Source organism: Mugil cephalus, chromosome 6 (genome assembly GCF_022458985.1).
Source record: "Mugil cephalus isolate CIBA_MC_2020 chromosome 6, CIBA_Mcephalus_1.1, whole genome shotgun sequence".
Lineage (NCBI taxonomy): Eukaryota > Metazoa > Chordata > Actinopteri > Mugiliformes > Mugilidae > Mugil > Mugil cephalus.
In genome coordinates, this window is record NC_061775.1 from 8,491,962 (window position 1) to 8,514,384 (window position 22,423).

The 22,423-nt window shown below is 37.0% G+C and overlaps 2 protein-coding genes and 1 pseudogene across 2 annotated transcripts; all 3 read right to left on the reverse strand.

The window, feature by feature from the left end:
- Positions 1-1,302: 1,302 nt before the first annotated feature.
- On the reverse strand, positions 1,303-6,747 carry LOC125009835 (annotated as a pseudogene).
- A 2,832-nt stretch (positions 6,748-9,579) lies between these two features.
- Positions 9,580-22,142, reverse strand: LOC125009828 (cytochrome P450 2J4-like). Its single transcript, XM_047588047.1, has 10 exons — positions 21,435-22,142; positions 19,843-20,005; positions 19,582-19,731; positions 19,239-19,399; positions 18,955-19,131; positions 18,733-18,871; positions 18,431-18,618; positions 17,864-18,005; positions 16,532-17,694; positions 9,580-9,712 (listed from the first exon to the last, which is right to left on the reverse strand). Exons 1-9 carry the CDS (start codon positions 21,633-21,635, stop codon positions 17,519-17,521), a joined length of 1,497 nt encoding a protein of 498 aa, XP_047444003.1. The 5' UTR covers positions 21,636-22,142; the 3' UTR covers positions 9,580-9,712; positions 16,532-17,518.
- LOC125009830 (cytochrome P450 2J4-like) lies at positions 10,621-16,523 on the reverse strand. Its single transcript, XM_047588048.1, has 9 exons — positions 14,653-16,523; positions 13,058-13,220; positions 12,797-12,946; positions 12,454-12,614; positions 12,170-12,346; positions 11,948-12,086; positions 11,646-11,833; positions 11,079-11,220; positions 10,621-10,909 (listed from the first exon to the last, which is right to left on the reverse strand). The coding sequence occupies exons 1-9, from the start codon at positions 14,851-14,853 to the stop codon at positions 10,734-10,736; spliced, it is 1,497 nt and encodes a 498-aa protein (XP_047444004.1). The 5' UTR covers positions 14,854-16,523; the 3' UTR covers positions 10,621-10,733.
- Positions 22,143-22,423: the final 281 nt, after the last annotated feature.

Genomic DNA, 22,423 nt, shown 5'->3' on the forward strand with positions numbered 1-22,423 from the left:
CTTTTATTCGTATGTTTTGGATAGCGGAAAAGCCTACACTACCCATAATCCTCGACCACCGACGATTTGTCACGCCCCTAGACGTCTGATACTGACGCAAAAGGTACCTTCCACCTCTGTATGAGACGCTTTGCAATCACATAGTGTTTTCCAGAGTGATTCCGGATCTGAAAGTGAACAGATTTAACGTACATACTGCTTTGTTAGGTTTATTATTTTCATTTCACACATAAAACACATTTATAGATTCATTCACTAATCCTATCAGTTTTGGATGCTCTGAGCTCCAACCAATCAAACTCAACCAGTGTACGCAAAGGTTGATGGAGAAGAAGAAGACGAAGAAGACGAAGAAGAAATTAACTGATTGATTGATTGATTGATTGATTGATTGATTGATTGATTGATTGATTGATTGATTGATTGATTGATTGATTGATTGATTGATTGATTGCAGGTATGTAAAAATATATGACTACTTTGAGAAAGTGATATATGTTTTAGAAAGACAGATTAGCTTGATTCACTAAAGTTTTGCTTTAAGCTTCAAACAAACAAAGGCGCCTGATTTTGGAAGCAGTTTAAGACATTTAAAAATGACTGCTGTGTCCTTCAGCATACTTTCTAGATAGAGTGAAGTATAGTAACGATAAACATTATTATTTTTAAAAGTGATGTAGGGGAAACAGTTGTTACAGAGGGAACACTCTTGTCTAGTTTATCGTCGGGAGTCAAAGTTGTATTATTTAGATTTTCACACACACACACACACACACACACACACACACACACACACACACACAATCTGTGAAATTAACTTAAGATGTTTGATTATCTTTGCTTTAATCATGGACTGTATTTTAAATGTTGCATTTTTTTCTTGTTAATTGTGTAGAAAGAAGCACAGGTTGAACCTCAGCCAAGACCAGTGTGCTGGAAAAAAGGCGACAGATGTGATATGTTATTCCTCAAAGGCCGTCATCCAGTCGAAGTATTAGTGGATTGGCACATGGTCAGTATTCATGCTAACAACTTTTATTCACCAAAGATTTTCAGTAAGTAATAATAATATAATATAATAATAATATTCAATCTCTTTTTTTCAGTGTCAACTGATCAGCATCAATGTCCAGGTGAAGGACCTAGTTGTGATGTTGCCAGTGTCAACCCAACAAAAGGTACTTAACCTACTTTGATATGTTGTGATTTCAAGTTGACATTTATAGTTGTTGTTATAGTTGAGTTAGGCAGAAATGTATAGGCTGTTGTGCAGTCCTAAGCAATACCACATAAAGTATGTAGTTCACTTTGTGACAGGGTTTCTTTATTTCTTTATTTTTTCTGTTAGTAGAGGCCAGACCTTCTCTTTTTGACAATATGTTGGCTACTCTGGATCCACAGAGTCTGCGATATTACAGTTCACACACACTTTGTCCTGCACAACAGAGAGGCAGTAACAGGAGTCACACTATTTTGATAGTGTGACTAATCTTTGGAATGAGCCACTTATGTACATGTCACTACATCAAATACGTTCCAAAACATACATTTGATAAATAACAATAAGTGAGTCTTGATTGTAGTGTTTGCAGTCATTACTGGACCAACTATAGGAAGTTGTTTGTCACAGCATTTACATCAGGTATGTATAAAAATGGCCGTAAGAAGAACTACAACGTGGCATCCATCAGGGATTAAGCCATTATCATGGTTTGTGGTACACATGAAAAATCTAAGTGATCCTCATATATTTTTGTGTGCATAACGAAAATGCCAACCTCACTACAACAGTGTGAAGTTCATTGAACAATCTCACATTTATACGAAGGCTGTTGCTGCTAGTTAGAGGAATAAAACCAAACACAGGAAATCCCAGTAGCACAATTAGTTAACATTCAGGATTTCATTCATTAAATGAAGAGAAGATATTAAACTGCAGTTATTTTTGATACATTTAAGTCATGTTTAAGTCATTTTGCAAAATGATTAATTTTTGTTTTACAGTGAATACCCAGAGACTTGACAGGTTATGTTATGTTATGTTATGTTATGTTATGTTATGTTATGTTATGTTATGTTATGTTATGTTATGTTATGTTATGTTATGGTATGTTATGTTATGTTATGTTATGTTATGTTATGTTATGTTATGTTATGTTATGTTATGTTATGTTATGTTATGTTATGTTACTAAAATACATCTCAGAATTACCATCCTCAATACCAGGAGAAACACCTCAAGGGCTACTCATTGTAAAATATTAGAACCAGAAAATACACTGACAGAATAAATTCAACTTTGTGCCTGACTGAGGTGTGTCTGCAAATCAAATGATAAAGGGGTCTCATGCAAACAAATCCCAGTAGCACAATTAGTTAACATTCAGGATTTCATTCATTAAATGAAGAGAAGATATTAAACTGCAGTTATTTTTGATACATTTAAGTCATGTTTAAGTCATTTTGCAAAATGATTAATTTTTGTTTTACAGTGAATACCCAGAGACTTGACAGGTTATGTTATGTTATGTTATGTTATGTTATGTTATGTTATGTTATGTTATGTTATGTTATGTTATGTTATGTTATGTTATGTTATGTTATGTTATGTTACTAAAATACATCTCAGAATTACCATCCTCAATACCAGGAGAAACACCTCAAGGGCTACTCATTGTAAAATATTAGAACCAGAAAATACACTGACAGAATAAATTCAACTTTGTGCCTGACTGAGGTGTGTCTGCAAATCAAATGATAAAGGGGTTTCATGCAAACTGATAAACATCACTGAGTCTTTACATCAGCAGTTTATCGTAGTGTGGCACAGAGACGGTAAGGTTTAGGACAATGAATGATTCCCAGTTTGTACTCCAGAGTGGGCTTCTCTCCAGGGGGTGCAGAGAATGAAAACCTCTGAAGGAGGGATGTGAAGAACAGGAATAACTCCATCCTTGCCAGCTGTTCACCGAGACACACACGCTTACCTGAGAACACACAACACAACAGACAACTCATTCTTACTATACAAAGAAGAAGAAGAAGAAGAAGAAGAGGAAGAAGAAGAAGGAGATGGCAAGAAATTATAGATAATATCTTCCTGTCAGTTTGCCTATTCAGCTAAAACAGCATGTGACTGAGTTTACACTGACTAACCTACAGAAAATGGAAGGAAGGCCTCTCTCTTCCTGAATTTACCATCCTGGTCCAGAAAGTGTTGAGGGTTGAAGGAGTTTGGAGTTTCCCACATTGACTCATCGCGGAGGACAGAGTGCAGTGTAGGCAGGACTGCGGTACCCTGAAGAAATAGCAATGGTTAAATAAATTCATCACATTTTTAATAATGCTAGCTCTACTTAACTTGTCATAAATGCAACAATAAAAAACAGTAGTGAAAAGACAGCAGAACTGTCATTAGATTTTGTCCTTGGTTGTTAATTCTGTTTTCAGGGCAAAGGGCCATGGACTCATTGGATATTGACATTTGAAATGAAGATGTTCAAGATTATGGTTTAATGTTGCAAAGATAAGAATGATTAAATAAGTAGCTCACTGTCATTTAATTTGACAGGACCCATAAACAGTGGGTGATACTGTGCTAATCAAATGTTTAAAAGTAAAGAGAAACATTTCTTTTTACTCACCTGTTCATTACTAACATCCTTTAGTTCAGTCTCTGTCTAACATTGTGTTTACTTCAAGTCTTACATGTGGATTGTGTACCTTTGGATTGTGTACTTATCCACTGTAGTATCCTTGTTTGTCATGTGAAACACATTGAGAGGGATGATGTTGCCCATCCTCTGTATCTCATGGATGACTGCATCAGTGTAGGGCATGTTTTCTCTGTCAGACATACACGGCTGTCTGGACGAACCAATCACAGCATCAATCTCAGCCTGGACTCTCTCTGCACACAGTGGAAACAGGAAACATGTGAGTCTGGGGGATACATAAATGACTGAGGGGAAATTATACACTCCACACATACTGGATACACACTGGATATCAATAATACACACACCTTGTATGTCAGGGTAGTGGATCATGTATAGCAGCCCCCAGTGTAAAGTAGTGGTAGTAGTTTCAGTTCCAGCACCAAACAAGTCCATTGTGCAGAAACATAAATTTTTGAGATCAAACCCAGATTCTTTGTCCTCTTTCTGTCAGTGGCAAAAGAAACAGGAAGTGCACATTTCAAATGAACAGTAAAAAAACAGTAAAAAGAATAAACACAATAGAAACACATTAAAACATACCTCTCCCATTTGTATGAGGTAGGAATCAATGTAGTCTCTTGGTGATGATGGGTCAAGGGTGTCTTTGTGTTCTTTGATCTTGATTTCTACAAAGTCAATTACTTTTTGTATCAGACTGAATATCTTCTTATGAGGTCCAGGAATCCACTTCATCAGCGATGGGACTGTGTTGTAAATCTAAAGTAAAGCAACAGTTTAATTTGCTGCTCTGCAATATTTCTACATTGCATCTTTGTTGAAATGGGATTATTGAATACTGCATCTTGCTTAGAAAGGAGGCTCACCTGTACCGACAAACTTCCCTGTAACTCCATCACTTCATTGATGATCTGCAGAATATACTGGTACTGCTTGTCATTGTATTCATATCGATTCCCAAACACCAAACAGCAGATGATGTTGGACACAGCATTATTTATCAGATGCTGGGCATTAAACAGTTTGCCTGTGAAGGAAAGAGAGAAATTTGCAAACATGATCCAATATTACCATGTGCACATGATACGATGCACTAATCTGTTGTTGTATGCTGGGTTGTAAAGTTACAGAGCAAAAAAATGACATGTGCAACACAGAGTACAGAATAAAATTATTTTTTGTCACAGTAAAAATCATGGTTTTCTGTGCCTTGTTGGTCTGCAAAAGCCTCTGTGAGGTACTGGCACTCCTGCTGGATGTATCTCTCCATGGTCTTCTTTCCTAGACCAAAGTTTCTGAGTGTATGAAGAGCAAATCTCCTCTGCTGCTTCCACTGATTACCGTTTGACAACACAAGACCTTTTGGAATGACAAAACCATCATTATTATTACAATTATATTATTATTGATGTTGCTGTTGTTGTTGTTAATACAAGCTAGAAACATTAGATACAAAATGCAGTAAATTACCATTATTCTGAAGCATCGCTTCAAACAATGGAATACGAGGACGATCTGCAAAGTCTTCTCCTCGTTCGACCAGGCTTCTTTCACAAACTTGTAGCCACTGATGACCACAATCCTTCCACCAAAGAGGCGAAGGCTGAAAACGTTTCCATATTTCTGTGCAAACTGAACATACACAGCAGACTGGTGTTATGGAGCTACACTGGAGTGACATTCACTACCAGTCAAAAGTTCTGATTCAGCGTTTTCTCTCTCTTTTTTTTTTTTTTTTTTTTACTACTTTCTACATTGTAGATGCATACTGAATACAGCAAATAAAAGAACTGTTAAATAACTCTAAAATTTCTGTTTAAATTCATATTGTGGCGAGAACCACTCAGCTAATTAAAGAGAAACGACAGTCCATCATTACTTAAGGACTGAAGGGCAGTCAGTCTAGAAAATTGCAAAAACTTGTCCCCAAGTGCAGTCGTAAAAACCATCAACCACTACGACAAAACTAGCTAATATGAGGACCGCCCCAGGAAATGAAGACCAAGAGTCACCTCTGCTGCTGAGGACAAGTTCATCCAAGTCACCAGCCTCAGAAATCACAAGTTAACTGAGACTCAGATTAGAGCCAGATAAATGCCACACAGAGTTCTAGTACTAGCCACATCTCTACATCAACTGTTCAAAGGAAACTGCACGAATCAGGCCTTTATGGGCAAATAGCTGCTAAAAAAACACTACTAAGGAAAAACAACATGCAGAAGAGATTTAGGCCCAGAAACATAAGGAATGGATATTAGTTTGTTCACAGTTTTCACGCATTCAGTGAGAATCTACAATGAAAACGGACAAGTAAATGAAGGAGAAACATTAAATAAATAGAAATGAGAAAATAAAGAACACCATTAAATGAGAATGTTTGGACACACTTTCTCACTGAATTAAATGAAAGAGTGTGTGTGTGTTCTGAAAAAATGATGCATCAGCCTAACATAGGTCACTGTTTCTGGTATCAGACTGTTTCCAGAATATCTTTAAAAAAAAAAAAATTAAATTAAAAATGTCTCCCCGTCAGTCTAGTGAAGGGTTCAATCACAGTGATAGGTTATTGAACCCTGGTCATTAGACCTCCATAAAAACTTCCTGCCAAACCTGAATTATATATATATATATTATATAAATATATTTAATATTTATTAAAAGAGATTATTAAATTATTCTTCAAGACTTATTTCCGTCTAATCTTCAATGGAGGACATGGTAGTAAGTTTTTAGAAAAAGGTTAACCAAAGTGAAATCCCACGAATATAAATAGAGTCATGACGTTTCCTTTCCCCCTGATTTAGACACTCTTGTGTACTAATGATATCATTTTGTTTGTGTCTATGTACTCATACTTCTGTGAACTGCAGATGAAGTCTGGTAGGTTGAATACGATGAAGATCGCCGATGAAAGGAAGTGCCCACGGTCCTGGAGGAAAGTTTTTCGGTGCTCTGTTCTTCAAAATATCAGCCAAAAGTAGAAAAATACCAAAAAATATTAGACACTCCTGACGTCGATCCAATCCAAGCCGAGGATGTAGAATATCTCTTCCATTTCTTTGCCTTGAAATGTGCTGATTTTGTCCTTTGATGTTGTCCTGAAATGCAACACATGGGCAGTCAGTGTACAACTGCAAGAGTTCAAGTTCCTTGTGTTTTATTTCAGCAGTCAACAGGTCATTTGTGTTATGTAACATTGCTTTTTTTTTCTTTTTTAAAAAGTACAAAGTCTTCAGTATCTTATGTCCTTGTTGAAACACTGCTACAAACAGTTGATCTCAGATGTTAATGCTCATATGACAATTGAGAAAATCCTTACAATCACAAATTGCACAAAATTATGAAGAAACTCTTCCGAAAACCCTTGTAAGGAACCATAGTTTGAGAGCTGAAGGAAACTTGATAAAAAATTAAAATAAAATAATAAAAAACTATCTGACGCCTTGGTCAAATATTTGCTCTCTATAAAAGACTAATTTAACTTATTTTTACATTTAGTTCAACTCCATTGAACATATATTGCGTTAAGATTACTACAAATTGTCTCAATAAGTGTTAACAGAAGCAGCTGACTCAGGAGTACGTCCCGGGCCGGGGCGCAACTACCTACTTTCTGAGGGGTATGCAGACACATTCCCATGGCTGGGAATAATTCGTGAGGCTTGTATTCAACAGTTTTTATTTTGAAGCAAGTCATTAAATGCAAAATGTATTATTTGCAGCTTCAACTGGGACTGGTGACAAGGTTTCATACTGCAAAAAACAACAGAGCGAGAGACTGAGAGAAAGAGAGAGACAGGCATAGAGAGGTATCATACTGGAAAAAAAACCCAACAAAACAGCACAGCAGGTGATCTACTATCAAAAACAAAAAATAAGTCAAGGGACATGTAGTGTCACCCACTATATAGCACATACCCAATTTTGATAAAAGTAAGCTTAAGCTTGAGGACAGGCAGCAAACTGATGATATTTACTCCAGGATACAAGATGGTCAAAGAGGTTCTTCCATGAATGTACATTTAGCTCCAGATGTTTTGGAAACTGACACAGTTTTTGGTTATTTTACCTATTTACCTAAACATTTAAGGTAATTTGAATGAAAGAACAAATACGTCAAATTACATTATTTCAAGAAATTATTAAATGATTATCATGATGCATTCCAAGAAAACTGTGACAAAGTATACGCTTTACACAACCTGTTCTCATTCCCAAGGCGTAATATACCGACGATTTGTCACGCCCCTAGACGTCTGATACTGAACAAAAGGTACCATTTCGCGTCTGTGTAAGATGCACTGGGTTCTCAATTGACTTCAATGTAAACCCGCTCACGGTGGTAAGAGATGCTTAGAGCAGAGGCTGCCGCCCTCCATTCACTACAATAATAACCCGGTCACGGTGGAATATGACACTGCGAGCTACAATCTGATTGGAGAACCGCACCAGAAGTGTTTTTCTCACTATTTTAAGGATTAATTCCAATGACATCGTCAACACTTCTCAACACAAACACATCAAAGTATCACTGATAATTCAACAATACAATAGTTTCATGTTATGGGTCTCATTTTTAAGTTTTCCTCCTTCGATTCTGAGAATTAAACTTTTATTCGTATGTTTTGGATAGCGGAAAAGCCTACACTACCCATAATCCTCGACCACCGACGATTTGTCACGCCCCTAGACGTCTGATACTGACGCAAAAGGTACCTTCCACCTCTGTATGAGACGCTTTGCAATCACATAGTGTTTTCCAGAGTGATTCGGATCTGAAAGTGAACAGATTTAACGTACATACTGCTTTGTTAGGTTTATTATTTTCATTTCACACATAAAACACATTTATAGATTCATTCACTAATCCTATCAGTTTTGGATGCTCTGAGCTCCAACCAATCAAACTCAACCAGTGTACGCAAAGGTTGATGGAGAAGAAGAAGACGAAGAAGACGAAGAAGAAATTGACTGATTGATTGATTGATTGATTGATTGATTGATTGATTGATTGATTGATTGATTGATTGATTGATTGATTGCAGGTATGTAAAAATATATGACTACTTTGAGAAAGTGATATATGTTTTAGAAAGACAGATTAGCTTGATTCACTAAAGTTTTGCTTTAAGCTTCAAACAAACAAAGGCGCCTGATTTTGGAAGCAGTTTAAGACATTTAAAAATGACTGCTGTGTCCTTCAGCATACTTTCTAGATAGAGTGAAGTATAGTAACGATAAACATTATTATTTTTAAAAGTGATGTAGGGGAAACAGTTGTTACAGAGGGAACACTCTTGTCTAGTTTATCGTGGGGAGTCAAAGTTGTATTATTTAGATTTTCACACACACACACACACACACACACACACACACACACACACACACACACACACACACACAATCTGTGAAATTAACTTAAGATGTTTGATTATCTTTGCTTTAATCATGGACTGTATTTTAAATGTTGCATTTTTTTCTTGTTAATTGTGTAGAAAGAAGCACAGGTTGAACCTCAGCCAAGACCAGTGTGCTGGAAAAAAGGCGACAGATGTGATATGTTATTCCTCAAAGGCCGTCATCCAGTCGAAGTATTAGTGGATTGGCACATGGTCAGTATTCATGCTAACAACTTTTATTCACCAAAGATTTTCAGTAAGTAATAATAATATAATATAATAATAATATTCAATCTCTTTTTTTCAGTGTCAACTGATCAGCATCAATTTCCAGGTGAAGGACCTAGTTGTGATGTTGCCAGTGTCAACCCAACAAAAGGTACTTAACCTACTTTGATATGTTGTGATTTCAAGTTGACATTTATAGTTGTTGTTATAGTTGAGTTAGGCAGAAATGTATAGGCTGTTGTGCAGTCCTAAGCAATACCACATAAAGTATGTAGTTCACTTTGTGACAGGGTTTCTTTATTTCTTTATTTTTTCTGTTAGTAGAGGCCAGACCTTCTCTTTTTGACAATATGTTGGCTACTCTGGATCCACAGAGTCTGCGATATTACAGTTCACACACACTTTGTCCTGCACAACAGAGAGGCAGTAACAGGAGTCACACTATTTTGATAGTGTGACTAATCTTTGGAATGAGCCACTTATGTACATGTCACTACATCAAATACGTTCCAAAACATACATTTGATAAATAACAATAAGTGAGTCTTGATTGTAGTGTTTGCAGTCATTACTGGACCAACTATAGGAAGTTGTTTGTCACAGCATTTACATCAGGTATGTATAAAAATGGCCGTAAGAAGAACTACAACGTGGCATCCATCAGGGATTAAGCCATTATCATGGTTTGTGGTACACATGAAAAATCTAAGTGATCCTCATATATTTTTGTGTGCATAACGAAAATGCCAACCTCACTACAACAGTGTGAAGTTCATTGAACAATCTCACATTTATACGAAGGCTGTTGCTGCTAGTTAGAGGAATAAAACCAAACACAGGAAATCCCAGTAGCACAATTAGTTAACATTCAGGATTTCATTCATTAAATGAAGAGAAGATATTAAACTGCAGTTATTTTTGATACATTTAAGTCATGTTTAAGTCATTTTGCAAAATGATTAATTTTTGTTTTACAGTGAATACCCAGAGACTTGACAGGTTATGTTATGTTATGTTATGTTATGTTATGTTATGTTATGTTATGTTATGTTATGTTATGTTATGTTATGTTATGTTATGTTATGTTATGTTATGTTATGTTATGTTATGTTATGTTGTGTTGTGTTGTGTTATGCTGTTATGTTATGATATGTTATGTTATGTTATGTTATGTTATGTTATGCTATGCTATGCTATGCTATGCTATGCTATGCTATGCTATGTTATGTTACTAAAATACATCTCAGAATTACGATCCTCAATACCAGGAGAAACACCTCAAGGGCTACTCATTATAAAATATTAGAACCAGAAAATACACTGGCAGAATAAATTCAACTTTGTGCCTGACTGAGGTGTGTTTGCAATTCAAATGATAAAGGGGTTTCATGCAAACTGATAAACATCACTGAGTCTTTACATCAGCAGTTTATCGTAGTGTGGCACAGAGACGGTAAGGTTTAGGACAATGAATGATTCCCAGTTTGTACTCCAGAGTGGGCTTCTCTCCAGGGGGTGCAGAGAATGAAAACCTCTGAAGGAGGGATGTGAAGAACAGGAATAACTCCATCCTTGCCAGCTGTTCACCGAGACACACACGCTTACCTGAGAACACACAACACAACAGACAACTCATTCTTACTATACAAAGAAGAAGAAGAAGAAGAAGAAGAGGAAGAAGAAGAAGGAGATGGCAAGAAATTATAGATAATATCTTCCTGTCAGTTTGCCTATTCAGCTAAAACAGCATGTGACTGAGTTTACACTGACTAACCTGCAGAAAATGGAAGGAAGGCTTCTCTCTTCCTAAATTTACCATCCTGGTCCAGAAAGTGTTGAGGGTTGAAGGAGTTTGGAGTTTCCCACATTGACTCATCGCGGAGGACAGAGTGCAGTGTAGGCAGGACTGCGGTACCCTGAAGAAATAGCAATGGTTAAATAAATTCATCACATTTTTAATAATGCTAGCTCTACTTAACTTGTCATAAATGCAACAATAAAAAACAGTAGTAAAAAGACAGCAGAACTGTCACTAGATTTTGTCCTTGGTTGTTAATTCTGTTTTCAGGGCAAAGGGCCATGGACTCATTGGATATTGACATTTGAAATGAAGATGTTCAAGATTACGGTTTAATGTTGCAAAGATAAGAATGATTAAATAAGTAGCTCACTGTCATTTAATTTGACAGGACCCATAAACAGTGGGTGATACTGTGCTAATCAAATGTTTAAAAGTAAAGAGAAACATTTCTTTTTACTCACCTGTTCATTACTAACATCCTTTAATTCAGTCTCTGTCTAACATTGTTTTTACTTTAAGTCTTACATGTGGATTGTGTACCTTTGGGATTGTGTACTTATCCACTGTAGTATCCTTGTTTGTCATGTGAAACACATTGAGGGGGACGATGTTGCCCATCCTCTGTATCTCATGGATGACTGCATCAGTGTAAGGCAGGTTTTCTCTGTCAGTCATACACGGCTGTCTGGACGAACCAATCACAGCATCAATCTCAGCCTGGACTCTCTCTGCACACAGTGGAAACAGGAAACATGTGAGTGTGGGGGACACATAAATGACTGAGGGGAAATTATACACTCCACACATACTGGATACACACTGGATATCATTAATACACACACCTTGTATGTCAGGGTAGTGGATCATGTATAGCAGCCCCCAGTATAAAGTAGTGGTAGTAGTTTCAGCTCCAGCACCAAACAAGTCCATTGTGCAGAAAGATAAATTTTTGAGGTCAAACCCAGACTCTTTGTCCTCTTTCTGTCAGTGACACACAAGAGACAGTTTATATACAGTACTTTATATGAAATGCAAGGACACAAAAGACACATTAAAACACTCACCTGTCCCATTTCTATGAGGAAGGAGTCAATGTAGTCTCTTGGTGATGATGGGTCAAGGATGTCTTTGTGTTCTTTGATCCTGATTTCTACAAAGTCAATTAATTCTTGTATCAGACTGAATATCTTCTTATGAGGTCCAGGAAACCACTTCATCAGCCAGGGGACTGTGTTGTAAATCTAAAGTAAAGCAACAGTTTAATTTGCTGCTCTGCAATATTTCTACATTGCATCTTTGTTGAAATAGGATTATTGAATACTGCATCTTGCTTAGAAAGGAGGCTCACCTGTGCCGACAAACTTCCCTGTAACTCCACCATGTCATCAATGATCTGCAGAATATACTGGTACTGCTTGTCATTGTATTCATATCGATTCCCAAACACCAAACAGCAGATGATGTTGGACACAGCATTATTTATCAGATGCTGGGCATTAAATGGTTTGCCTGTGAAGGAAAGAGAGAAGTTTGCAAACATGATCCAATATTACCATGTGCACATGATATGATGCACTAATCTGTTGTTGTATGCTGGGGTTGTAAAGTTACAAGGTAAAGAAAATGACATGTACAACACAGTACAGAATAAAATTATTTTTTGTCACAGTAAATATCATGGTTTTCTGTGCCTTGTTGGTCTGCAAAAGCCTCTGTGAGGTACTGGCACTCCTGCTGGATGTATCTCTCCATGGTCTTCTTTCCCAGACCAAAGTTTCTGAGTGTATGAAGAGCAAATCTCCTCTGCTGCTTCCACTGATTACCGTTTGAGAACACAAGACCTTTTGGAATGACAAAACCATCATTATTATTACAATTATATTATTATTGATGTTGCTTTTGTTGTTGTTAATACAAGCTAGTAACATTAGATACAAAATGCAAAAAATTACCTTTATTCTGAAACATCGCTTCAAACAATGGAATATTGGGACGATCTACGAAGTCTTCTCCTCGTTCGACCAGGGCTTCTTTCACAAACTTGTAGCCACTGATGACCACAATCCTTCCACCAAAGAGGCGAAGGCTGAAAACGTTTCCATATTTCTGTGCAAACTGAACATACACAGCAGACTGGTGTTATGGAGCTACACTGGAGTGACATTCACTGCCAGTCAAAAGTTCTGATTCAGCGTTTTCTCTCTCTCTCTTTTTTTTTTTTTTCTACTACTTTCTACATTGTAGATGCATACTGAATACAGCAAAGGAAAGAACTGTTAAATAACTCTAGATATGTTGAAAGAGTAGCCACTCTTTGCTTTATTGACACTTTGCAAACCCTTTGCCAAGCTTCATGATGTAGTCACCTGAAATGGTTTTAACTACACAGGTGTACCTTGTTTTGCCTTGTTATTCATTTGTGGAATTTCTTGCCTTTGTGATGGGGTTGGAAGCGTCGGTTGTGTTGTGCAGATGTCAGGTTGGTACAGTCCTATTTGACAACTGTTAAAATTCATATTGTGGCGAGAACCACTCAGCTAATTAAAGAGAAACAACAGTCCATCATCACTTGAGGACTGAAGGGCAGTCAGTCTAGAAAATTGCAAAAACTTGTCCCCAAGTGCAGTCATAAAAACCATCAACCACTACGACAAAACTAGCTAATATGAGGACCGCCCCAGGAAATGAAGACCAAGAGTCACCTCTGCTGCTGAGGACAAGTTCATCCAAGTCACCAGCCTCAGAAATCACAAGTTAACTGAGACTCAGATTAGAGCCAGATAAATGCCACACAGAGTTCTAGTACTAGCCACATCTCTACATCAACTGTTCAAAGGAAACTGCACGAATCAGGCCTTTATGGGCAAATAGCTGCTAAAAAAACACTACTAAGGAAAAACAACATGCAGAAGAGATTTAGGCCCAGAAACATAAGGAATGGATATTAGTTTGTTCACAGTTTTCACGCATTCAGTGAGAATCTACAATGAAAACGGACAAGTAAATGAAGGAGAAACATTAAATAAATAGAAATGAGAAAATAAAGAACACCATTAAATGAGAATGTTTGGACACACTTTCTCACTGAATTAAATGAAAGAGTGTGTGTGTGTTCTGAAAAAATGATGCATCAGCCTAACATAGGTCACTGTTTCTGGTATCAGACTGTTTCCAGAATATCTTTAAAAAAAAAAAATTAAATTAAAAATGTCTCCCCGTCAGTCTAGTGAAGGGTTCAATCACAGTGATAGGTTATTGAACCCTGGTCATTAGACCTCCATAAAAACTTCCTGCCAAACCTGAATTATATATATATATATATTATATAAATATATTTAATATTTATTAAAAGAGATTATTAAATTATTCTTCAAGACTTATTTTCCGTCTAATCTTCAATGGAGGACATGGTAGTAAGTTTTTAGAAAAAGGTTAACCAAAGTGAAATCCCATGAATATAAATAGAGTCATGACGTTTCCTTTCCCCCTGATTTAGACACTCTTGTGTACTAATGATATCATTTTGTTTGTGTCTATGTACTCATACTTCTGTGAACTGCAGATGAAGTCTGGTAGGTTGAATACGATGAAGATCGCCGATGAAAGGAAGTGCCCACGGTCCTGGAGGAAAGTTTTTCGGTGCTCTGTTCTTCAAAATATCAGCCAAAAGTAGAAAAATACCAAAAAATATTAAGACACTCCTGACGTCGATCCAATCCAAGCCGAGGATGTAGAATATCTCTTCCATTTCTTTGCCTTGAAATGTGCTGATTTTGTCCTTTGATGTTGTCCTGAAATGCAACACATGGGCAGTCAGTGTACAACTGCAAGAGTTCAAGTTCCTTGTGTTTTATTTCAGCAGTCAACAGGTCATTTGTGTTATGTAACATTGCTTTTTTTTCTTTTTTTAAAAAGTACAAAGTCTTCAGTATCTTATGTCCTTGTTGAAACACTGCTACAAACAGTTGATCTCAGATGTTAATGCTCATATGACAATTGAGAAAATCCTTACAATCACAAATTGCACAAAATTATGAAGAAACTCTTCCGAAAACCCTTGTAAGGAACCATAGTTTGAGAGCTGAAGGAAACTTGATAAAAAATTAAAATAAAATAATAAAAAACTATCTGACGCCTTGGTCAAATATTTGCTCTCTATAAAAGACTAATTTAACTTATTTTTACATTTAGTTCAACTCCATTGAACATATATTGCGTTAAGATTACTACAAATTGTCTCAATAAGTGTTAACAAAAGCAGCTGACTCAGGAGTACGTCCCGGGCCGGGGGCGCAACTACCTACTTTCTGAGGGGTATGCAGACACATTCCCATGGCTGGGAATAATTCGTGAGGCTTGTATTCAACAGTTTTTATTTTGAAGCAAGTCATTAAATGCAAAATGTATTATTTGCAGCTTCAACTGGGACTGGTGACAAGGTTTCATACTGCAAAAAACAACAGAGCGAGAGACTGAGAGAAAGAGAGAGACAGGCATAGAGAGGTATCATACTGGAAAAAAAAACCCAACAAAACAGCACAGCAGGTGATCTACTATCAAAAACAAAAAATAAGTCAAGGGACATGTAGTGTCACCCACTATATAGCACATACCCAATTTTGATAAAAGTAAGCTTAAGCTTGAGGACAGGCAGCAAACTGATGATATTTACTCCAGGATACAAGATGGTCAAAGAGGTTCTTCCATGAATGTACATTTAGCTCCAGATGTTTTGGAAACTGACACAGTTTTTGGTTATTTTACCTATTTACCTAAACATTTAAGGTAATTTGAATGAAAGAACAAATACGTCAAATTACATTATTTCAAGAAATTATTAAATGATTATCATGATGCATTCCAAGAAAACTGTGACAAAGTATACGCTTTACACAACCTGTTCTCATTCCCAAGGCGTAATATACCGACGATTTGTCACGCCCCTAGACGTCTGATACTGACACAAAAGGTACCATTCCGCGTCTGTGTAAGATGCACTGGGTTCTCAATTGACTTCAATGTAAACCCGCTCACGGTGGTAAGAGATGCTTAGAGCAGAGGCTGCCGCCCTCCATTCACTACAATAATAACCCGGTCACGGTGGAATATGACACTGCGAGCTACAATCTGATTGGAGAACCGCACCAGAAGTGTTTTTCTCACTATTTTAAGGATTAATTCCAATGACATCGTCAACACTTCTCAACACAAACACATCAAAGTATCACTGATAATTCAACAATACAATAGTTTCATGTTATGGGTCTCATTTTTAAGTTTTCCTCCTTCGATTCTGAGAATTAAACTTTTATTCGTATGTTTTGGATAGCGGAAAAGCCTACACTACCCATAATCCTCGACCACCGACGATTTGTCACGCCCCTAGACGTCTGATACTGACGCAAAAGGTACCTTCCACCTTCCACCTGCACAACAGAGAGGCAGTAACAGGAGTCACACTATTTTGATAGTGTGACTAATCTTTGGAATGAGCCACTTATGTACATGTCACTACATCAAATACGTTCCAAAACATACATTTGATAAATAACAATAAGTGAGTCTTGATTGTAGTGTTTGCAGTCATTACTGGACCAACTATAGGAAGTTGTTTGTCACAGCATTTACATCAGGTATGTATAAAAATGGCCGTAAGAAGAACTACAACGTGGCATCCATCAGGATTAAGCCATTATCATGGTTTGTGGTACACATGAAAAATCTAAGTGATCCTCATATATTTTTGTGTGCATAACGAAAATGCCAACCTCACTACAACAGTGTGAAGTTCATTGAACAATCTCACATTTATACGAAGGCTGTTGCTGCTAGTTAGAGGAATAAAACCAAACACAGGAAATCCCAGTAGCACAATTAGTTAACATTCAGGATTTCATTCATTAAATGAAGAGAAGATATTAAACTGCAGTTATTTTTGATACATTTAAGTCATGTTTAAGTCATTTTGCAAAATGATTAATTTTTGTTTTACAGTGAATACCCAGAGACTTGACAGGTTATGTTATGTTATGTTATGTTATGTTATGTTATGTTATGTTATGGTATGGTATGGTATGGTATGGTATGGTATGTTATGTTATGTTATGTTATGTTATGTTATGTTATGTTATGTTATGTTATGTTATGTTATGTTATGTTATGTTATGCTATGCTATGCTATGCTATGCTATGCTATGCTATGCTATGTTATGTTACTAAAATACATCTCAGAATTACGATCCTCAATACCAGGAGAAACACCTCAAGGGCTACTCATTATAAAATATTAGAACCAGAAAATACACTGGCAGAATAAATTCAACTTTGTGCCTGACTGAGGTGTGTTTGCAATTCAAATGATAAAGGGGTTTCATGCAAACTGATAAACATCACTGAGTCTTTACATCAGCAGTTTATCGTAGTGTGGCACAGAGACGGTAAGGTTTAGGACAATGAATGATTCCCAGTTTGTACTCCAGAGTGGGCTTCTCTCCAGGGGGTGCAGAGAATGAAAACCTCTGAAGGAGGGATGTGAAGAACAGGAATAACTCCATCCTTGCCAGCTGTTCACCGAGACACACACGCTTACCTGAGAACACACAACACAACAGACAACTCATTCTTACTATACAAAGAAGAAGAAGAAGAAGAAGAAGAGGAAGAAGAAGAAGGAGATGGCAAGAAATTATAGATAATATCTTCCTGTCAGTTTGCCTATTCAGCTAAAACAGCATGTGACTGAGTTTACACTGACTAACCTGCAGAAAATGGAAGGAAGGCTTCTCTCTTCCTAAATTTACCATCCTGGTCCAGAAAGTGTTGAGGGTTGAAGGAGTTTGGAGTTTCCCACATTGACTCATCGCGGAGGACAGAGTGCAGTGTAGGCAGGACTGCGGTACCCTGAAGAAATAGCAATGGTTAAATAAATTCATCACATTTTTAATAATGCTAGCTCTACTTAACTTGTCATAAATGCAACAATAAAAAACAGTAGTAAAAAGACAGCAGAACTGTCACTAGATTTTGTCCTTGGTTGTTAATTCTGTTTTCAGGGCAAAGGGCCATGGACTCATTGGATATTGACATTTGAAATGAAGATGTTCAAGATTACGGTTTAATGTTGCAAAGATAAGAATGATTAAATAAGTAGCTCACTGTCATTTAATTTGACAGGACCCATAAACAGTGGGTGATACTGTGCTAATCAAATGTTTAAAAGTAAAGAGAAACATTTCTTTTTACTCACCTGTTCATTACTAACATCCTTTAATTCAGTCTCTGTCTAACATTGTTTTTACTTTAAGTCTTACATGTGGATTGTGTACCTTTGGGATTGTGTACTTATCCACTGTAGTATCCTTGTTTGTCATGTGAAACACATTGAGGGGGACGATGTTGCCCATCCTCTGTATCTCATGGATGACTGCATCAGTGTAAGGCAGGTTTTCTCTGTCAGTCATACACGGCTGTCTGGACGAACCAATCACAGCATCAATCTCAGCCTGGACTCTCTCTGCACACAGTGGAAACAGGAAACATGTGAGTGTGGGGGACACATAAATGACTGAGGGGAAATTATACACTCCACACATACTGGATACACACTGGATATCATTAATACACACACCTTGTATGTCAGGGTAGTGGATCATGTATAGCAGCCCCCAGTATAAAGTAGTGGTAGTAGTTTCAGCTCCAGCACCAAACAAGTCCATTGTGCAGAAAGATAAATTTTTGAGGTCAAACCCAGACTCTTTGTCCTCTTTCTGTCAGTGACACACAAGAGACAGTTTATATACAGTACTTTATATGAAATGCAAGGACACAAAAGACACATTAAAACACTCACCTGTCCCATTTCTATGAGGAAGGAGTCAATGTAGTCTCTTGGTGATGATGGGTCAAGGATGTCTTTGTGTTCTTTGATCCTGATTTCTACAAAGTCAATTAATTCTTGTATCAGACTGAATATCTTCTTATGAGGTCCAGGAAACCACTTCATCAGCCAGGGGACTGTGTTGTAAATCTAAAGTAAAGCAACAGTTTAATTTGCTGCTCTGCAATATTTCTACATTGCATCTTTGTTGAAATAGGATTATTGAATACTGCATCTTGCTTAGAAAGGAGGCTCACCTGTGCCGACAAACTTCCCTGTAACTCCACCATGTCATCAATGATCTGCAGAATATACTGGTACTGCTTGTCATTGTATTCATATCGATTCCCAAACACCAAACAGCAGATGATGTTGGACACAGCATTATTTATCAGATGCTGGGCATTAAATGGTTTGCCTGTGAAGGAAAGAGAGAAGTTTGCAAACATGATCCAATATTACCATGTGCACATGATATGATGCACTAATCTGTTGTTGTATGCTGGGGTTGTAAAGTTACAAGGTAAAGAAAATGACATGTACAACACAGTACAGAATAAAATTATTTTTTGTCACAGTAAATATCATGGTTTTCTGTGCCTTGTTGGTCTGCAAAAGCCTCTGTGAGGTACTGGCACTCCTGCTGGATGTATCTCTCCATGGTCTTCTTTCCCAGACCAAAGTTTCTGAGTGTATGAAGAGCAAATCTCCTCTGCTGCTTCCACTGATTACCGTTTGAGAACACAAGACCTTTTGGAATGACAAAACCATCATTATTATTACAATTATATTATTATTGATGTTGCTTTTGTTGTTGTTAATACAAGCTAGTAACATTAGATACAAAATGCAAAAAATTACCTTTATTCTGAAACATCGCTTCAAACAATGGAATATTGGGACGATCTACGAAGTCTTCTCCTCGTTCGACCAGGGCTTCTTTCACAAACTTGTAGCCACTGATGACCACAATCCTTCCACCAAAGAGGCGAAGGCTGAAAACGTTTCCATATTTCTGTGCAAACTGAACATACACAGCAGACTGGTGTTATGGAGCTACACTGGAGTGACATTCACTGCCAGTCAAAAGTTCTGATTCAGCGTTTTCTCTCTCTCTCTTTTTTTTTTTTTCTACTACTTTCTACATTGTAGATGCATACTGAATACAGCAAAGGAAAGAACTGTTAAATAACTCTAGATATGTTGAAAGAGTAGCCACTCTTTGCTTTATTGACACTTTGCAAACCCTTTGCCAAGCTTCATGATGTAGTCACCTGAAATGGTTTTAACTACACAGGTGTACCTTGTTTTGCCTTGTTATTCATTTGTGGAATTTCTTGCCTTTGTGATGGGGTTGGAAGCGTCGGTTGTGTTGTGCAGATGTCAGGTTGGTACAGTCCTATTTGACAACTGTTAAAATTCATATTGTGGCGAGAACCACTCAGCTAATTAAAGAGAAACAACAGTCCATCATCACTTGAGGACTGAAGGGCAGTCAGTCTAGAAAATTGCAAAAACTTGTCCCCAAGTGCAGTCATAAAAACCATCAACCACTACGACAAAACTAGCTAATATGAGGACCGCCCCAGGAAATGAAGACCAAGAGTCACCTCTGCTGCTGAGGACAAGTTCATCCAAGTCACCAGCCTCAGAAATCACAAGTTAACTGAGACTCAGATTAGAGCCAGATAAATGCCACACAGAGTTCTAGTACTAGCCACATCTCTACATCAACTGTTCAAAGGAAACTGCACGAATCAGGCCTTTATGGGCAAATAGCTGCTAAAAAAACACTACTAAGGAAAAACAACATGCAGAAGAGATTTAGGCCCAGAAACATAAGGAATGGATATTAGTTTGTTCACAGTTTTCACGCATTCAGTGAGAATCTACAATGAAAACGGACAAGTAAATGAAGGAGAAACATTAAATAAATAGAAATGAGAAAATAAAGAACACCATTAAATGAGAATGTTTGGACACACTTTCTCACTGAATTAAATGAAAGAGTGTGTGTGTGTTCTGAAAAAATGATGCATCAGCCTAACATAGGTCACTGTTTCTGGTATCAGACTGTTTCCAGAATATCTTTAAAAAAAAAAAATTAAATTAAAAATGTCTCCCCGTCAGTCTAGTGAAGGGTTCAATCACAGTGATAGGTTATTGAACCCTGGTCATTAGACCTCCATAAAAACTTCCTGCCAAACCTGAATTATATATATATATATTATATAAATATATTTAATATTTATTAAAAGAGATTATTAAATTATTCTTCAAGACTTATTTTCCGTCTAATCTTCAATGGAGGACATGGTAGTAAGTTTTTAGAAAAAGGTTAACCAAAGTGAAATCCCATGAATATAAATAGAGTCATGACGTTTCCTTTCCCCCTGATTTAGACACTCTTGTGTACTAATGATATCATTTTGTTTGTGTCTATGTACTCATACTTCTGTGAACTGCAGATGAAGTCTGGTAGGTTGAATACGATGAAGATCGCCGATGAAAGGAAGTGCCCACGGTCCTGGAGGAAAGTTTTTCGGTGCTCTGTTCTTCAAAATATCAGCCAAAAGTAGAAAAATACCAAAAAATATTAAGACACTCCTGACGTCGATCCAATCCAAGCCGAGGATGTAGAATATCTCTTCCATTTCTTTGCCTTGAAATGTGCTGATTTTGTCCTTTGATGTTGTCCTGAAATGCAACACATGGGCAGTCAGTGTACAACTGCAAGAGTTCAAGTTCCTTGTGTTTTATTTCAGCAGTCAACAGGTCATTTGTGTTATGTAACATTGCTTTTTTTTCTTTTTTTAAAAAGTACAAAGTCTTCAGTATCTTATGTCCTTGTTGAAACACTGCTACAAACAGTTGATCTCAGATGTTAATGCTCATATGACAATTGAGAAAATCCTTACAATCACAAATTGCACAAAATTATGAAGAAACTCTTCCGAAAACCCTTGTAAGGAACCATAGTTTGAGAGCTGAAGGAAACTTGATAAAAAATTAAAATAAAATAATAAAAAACTATCTGACGCCTTGGTCAAATATTTGCTCTCTATAAAAGACTAATTTAACTTATTTTTACATTTAGTTCAACTCCATTGAACATATATTGCGTTAAGATTACTACAAATTGTCTCAATAAGTGTTAACAAAAGCAGCTGACTCAGGAGTACGTCCCGGGCCGGGGGCGCAACTACCTACTTTCTGAGGGTATGCAGACACATTCCCATGGCTGGGAATAATTCGTGAGGCTTGTATTCAACAGTTTTTATTTTGAAGCAAGTCATTAAATGCAAAATGTATTATTTGCAGCTTCAACTGGGACTGGTGACAAGGTTTCATACTGCAAAAAACAACAGAGCGAGAGACTGAGAGAAAGAGAGAGACAGGCATAGAGAGGTATCATACTGGAAAAAAAACCCAACAAAACAGC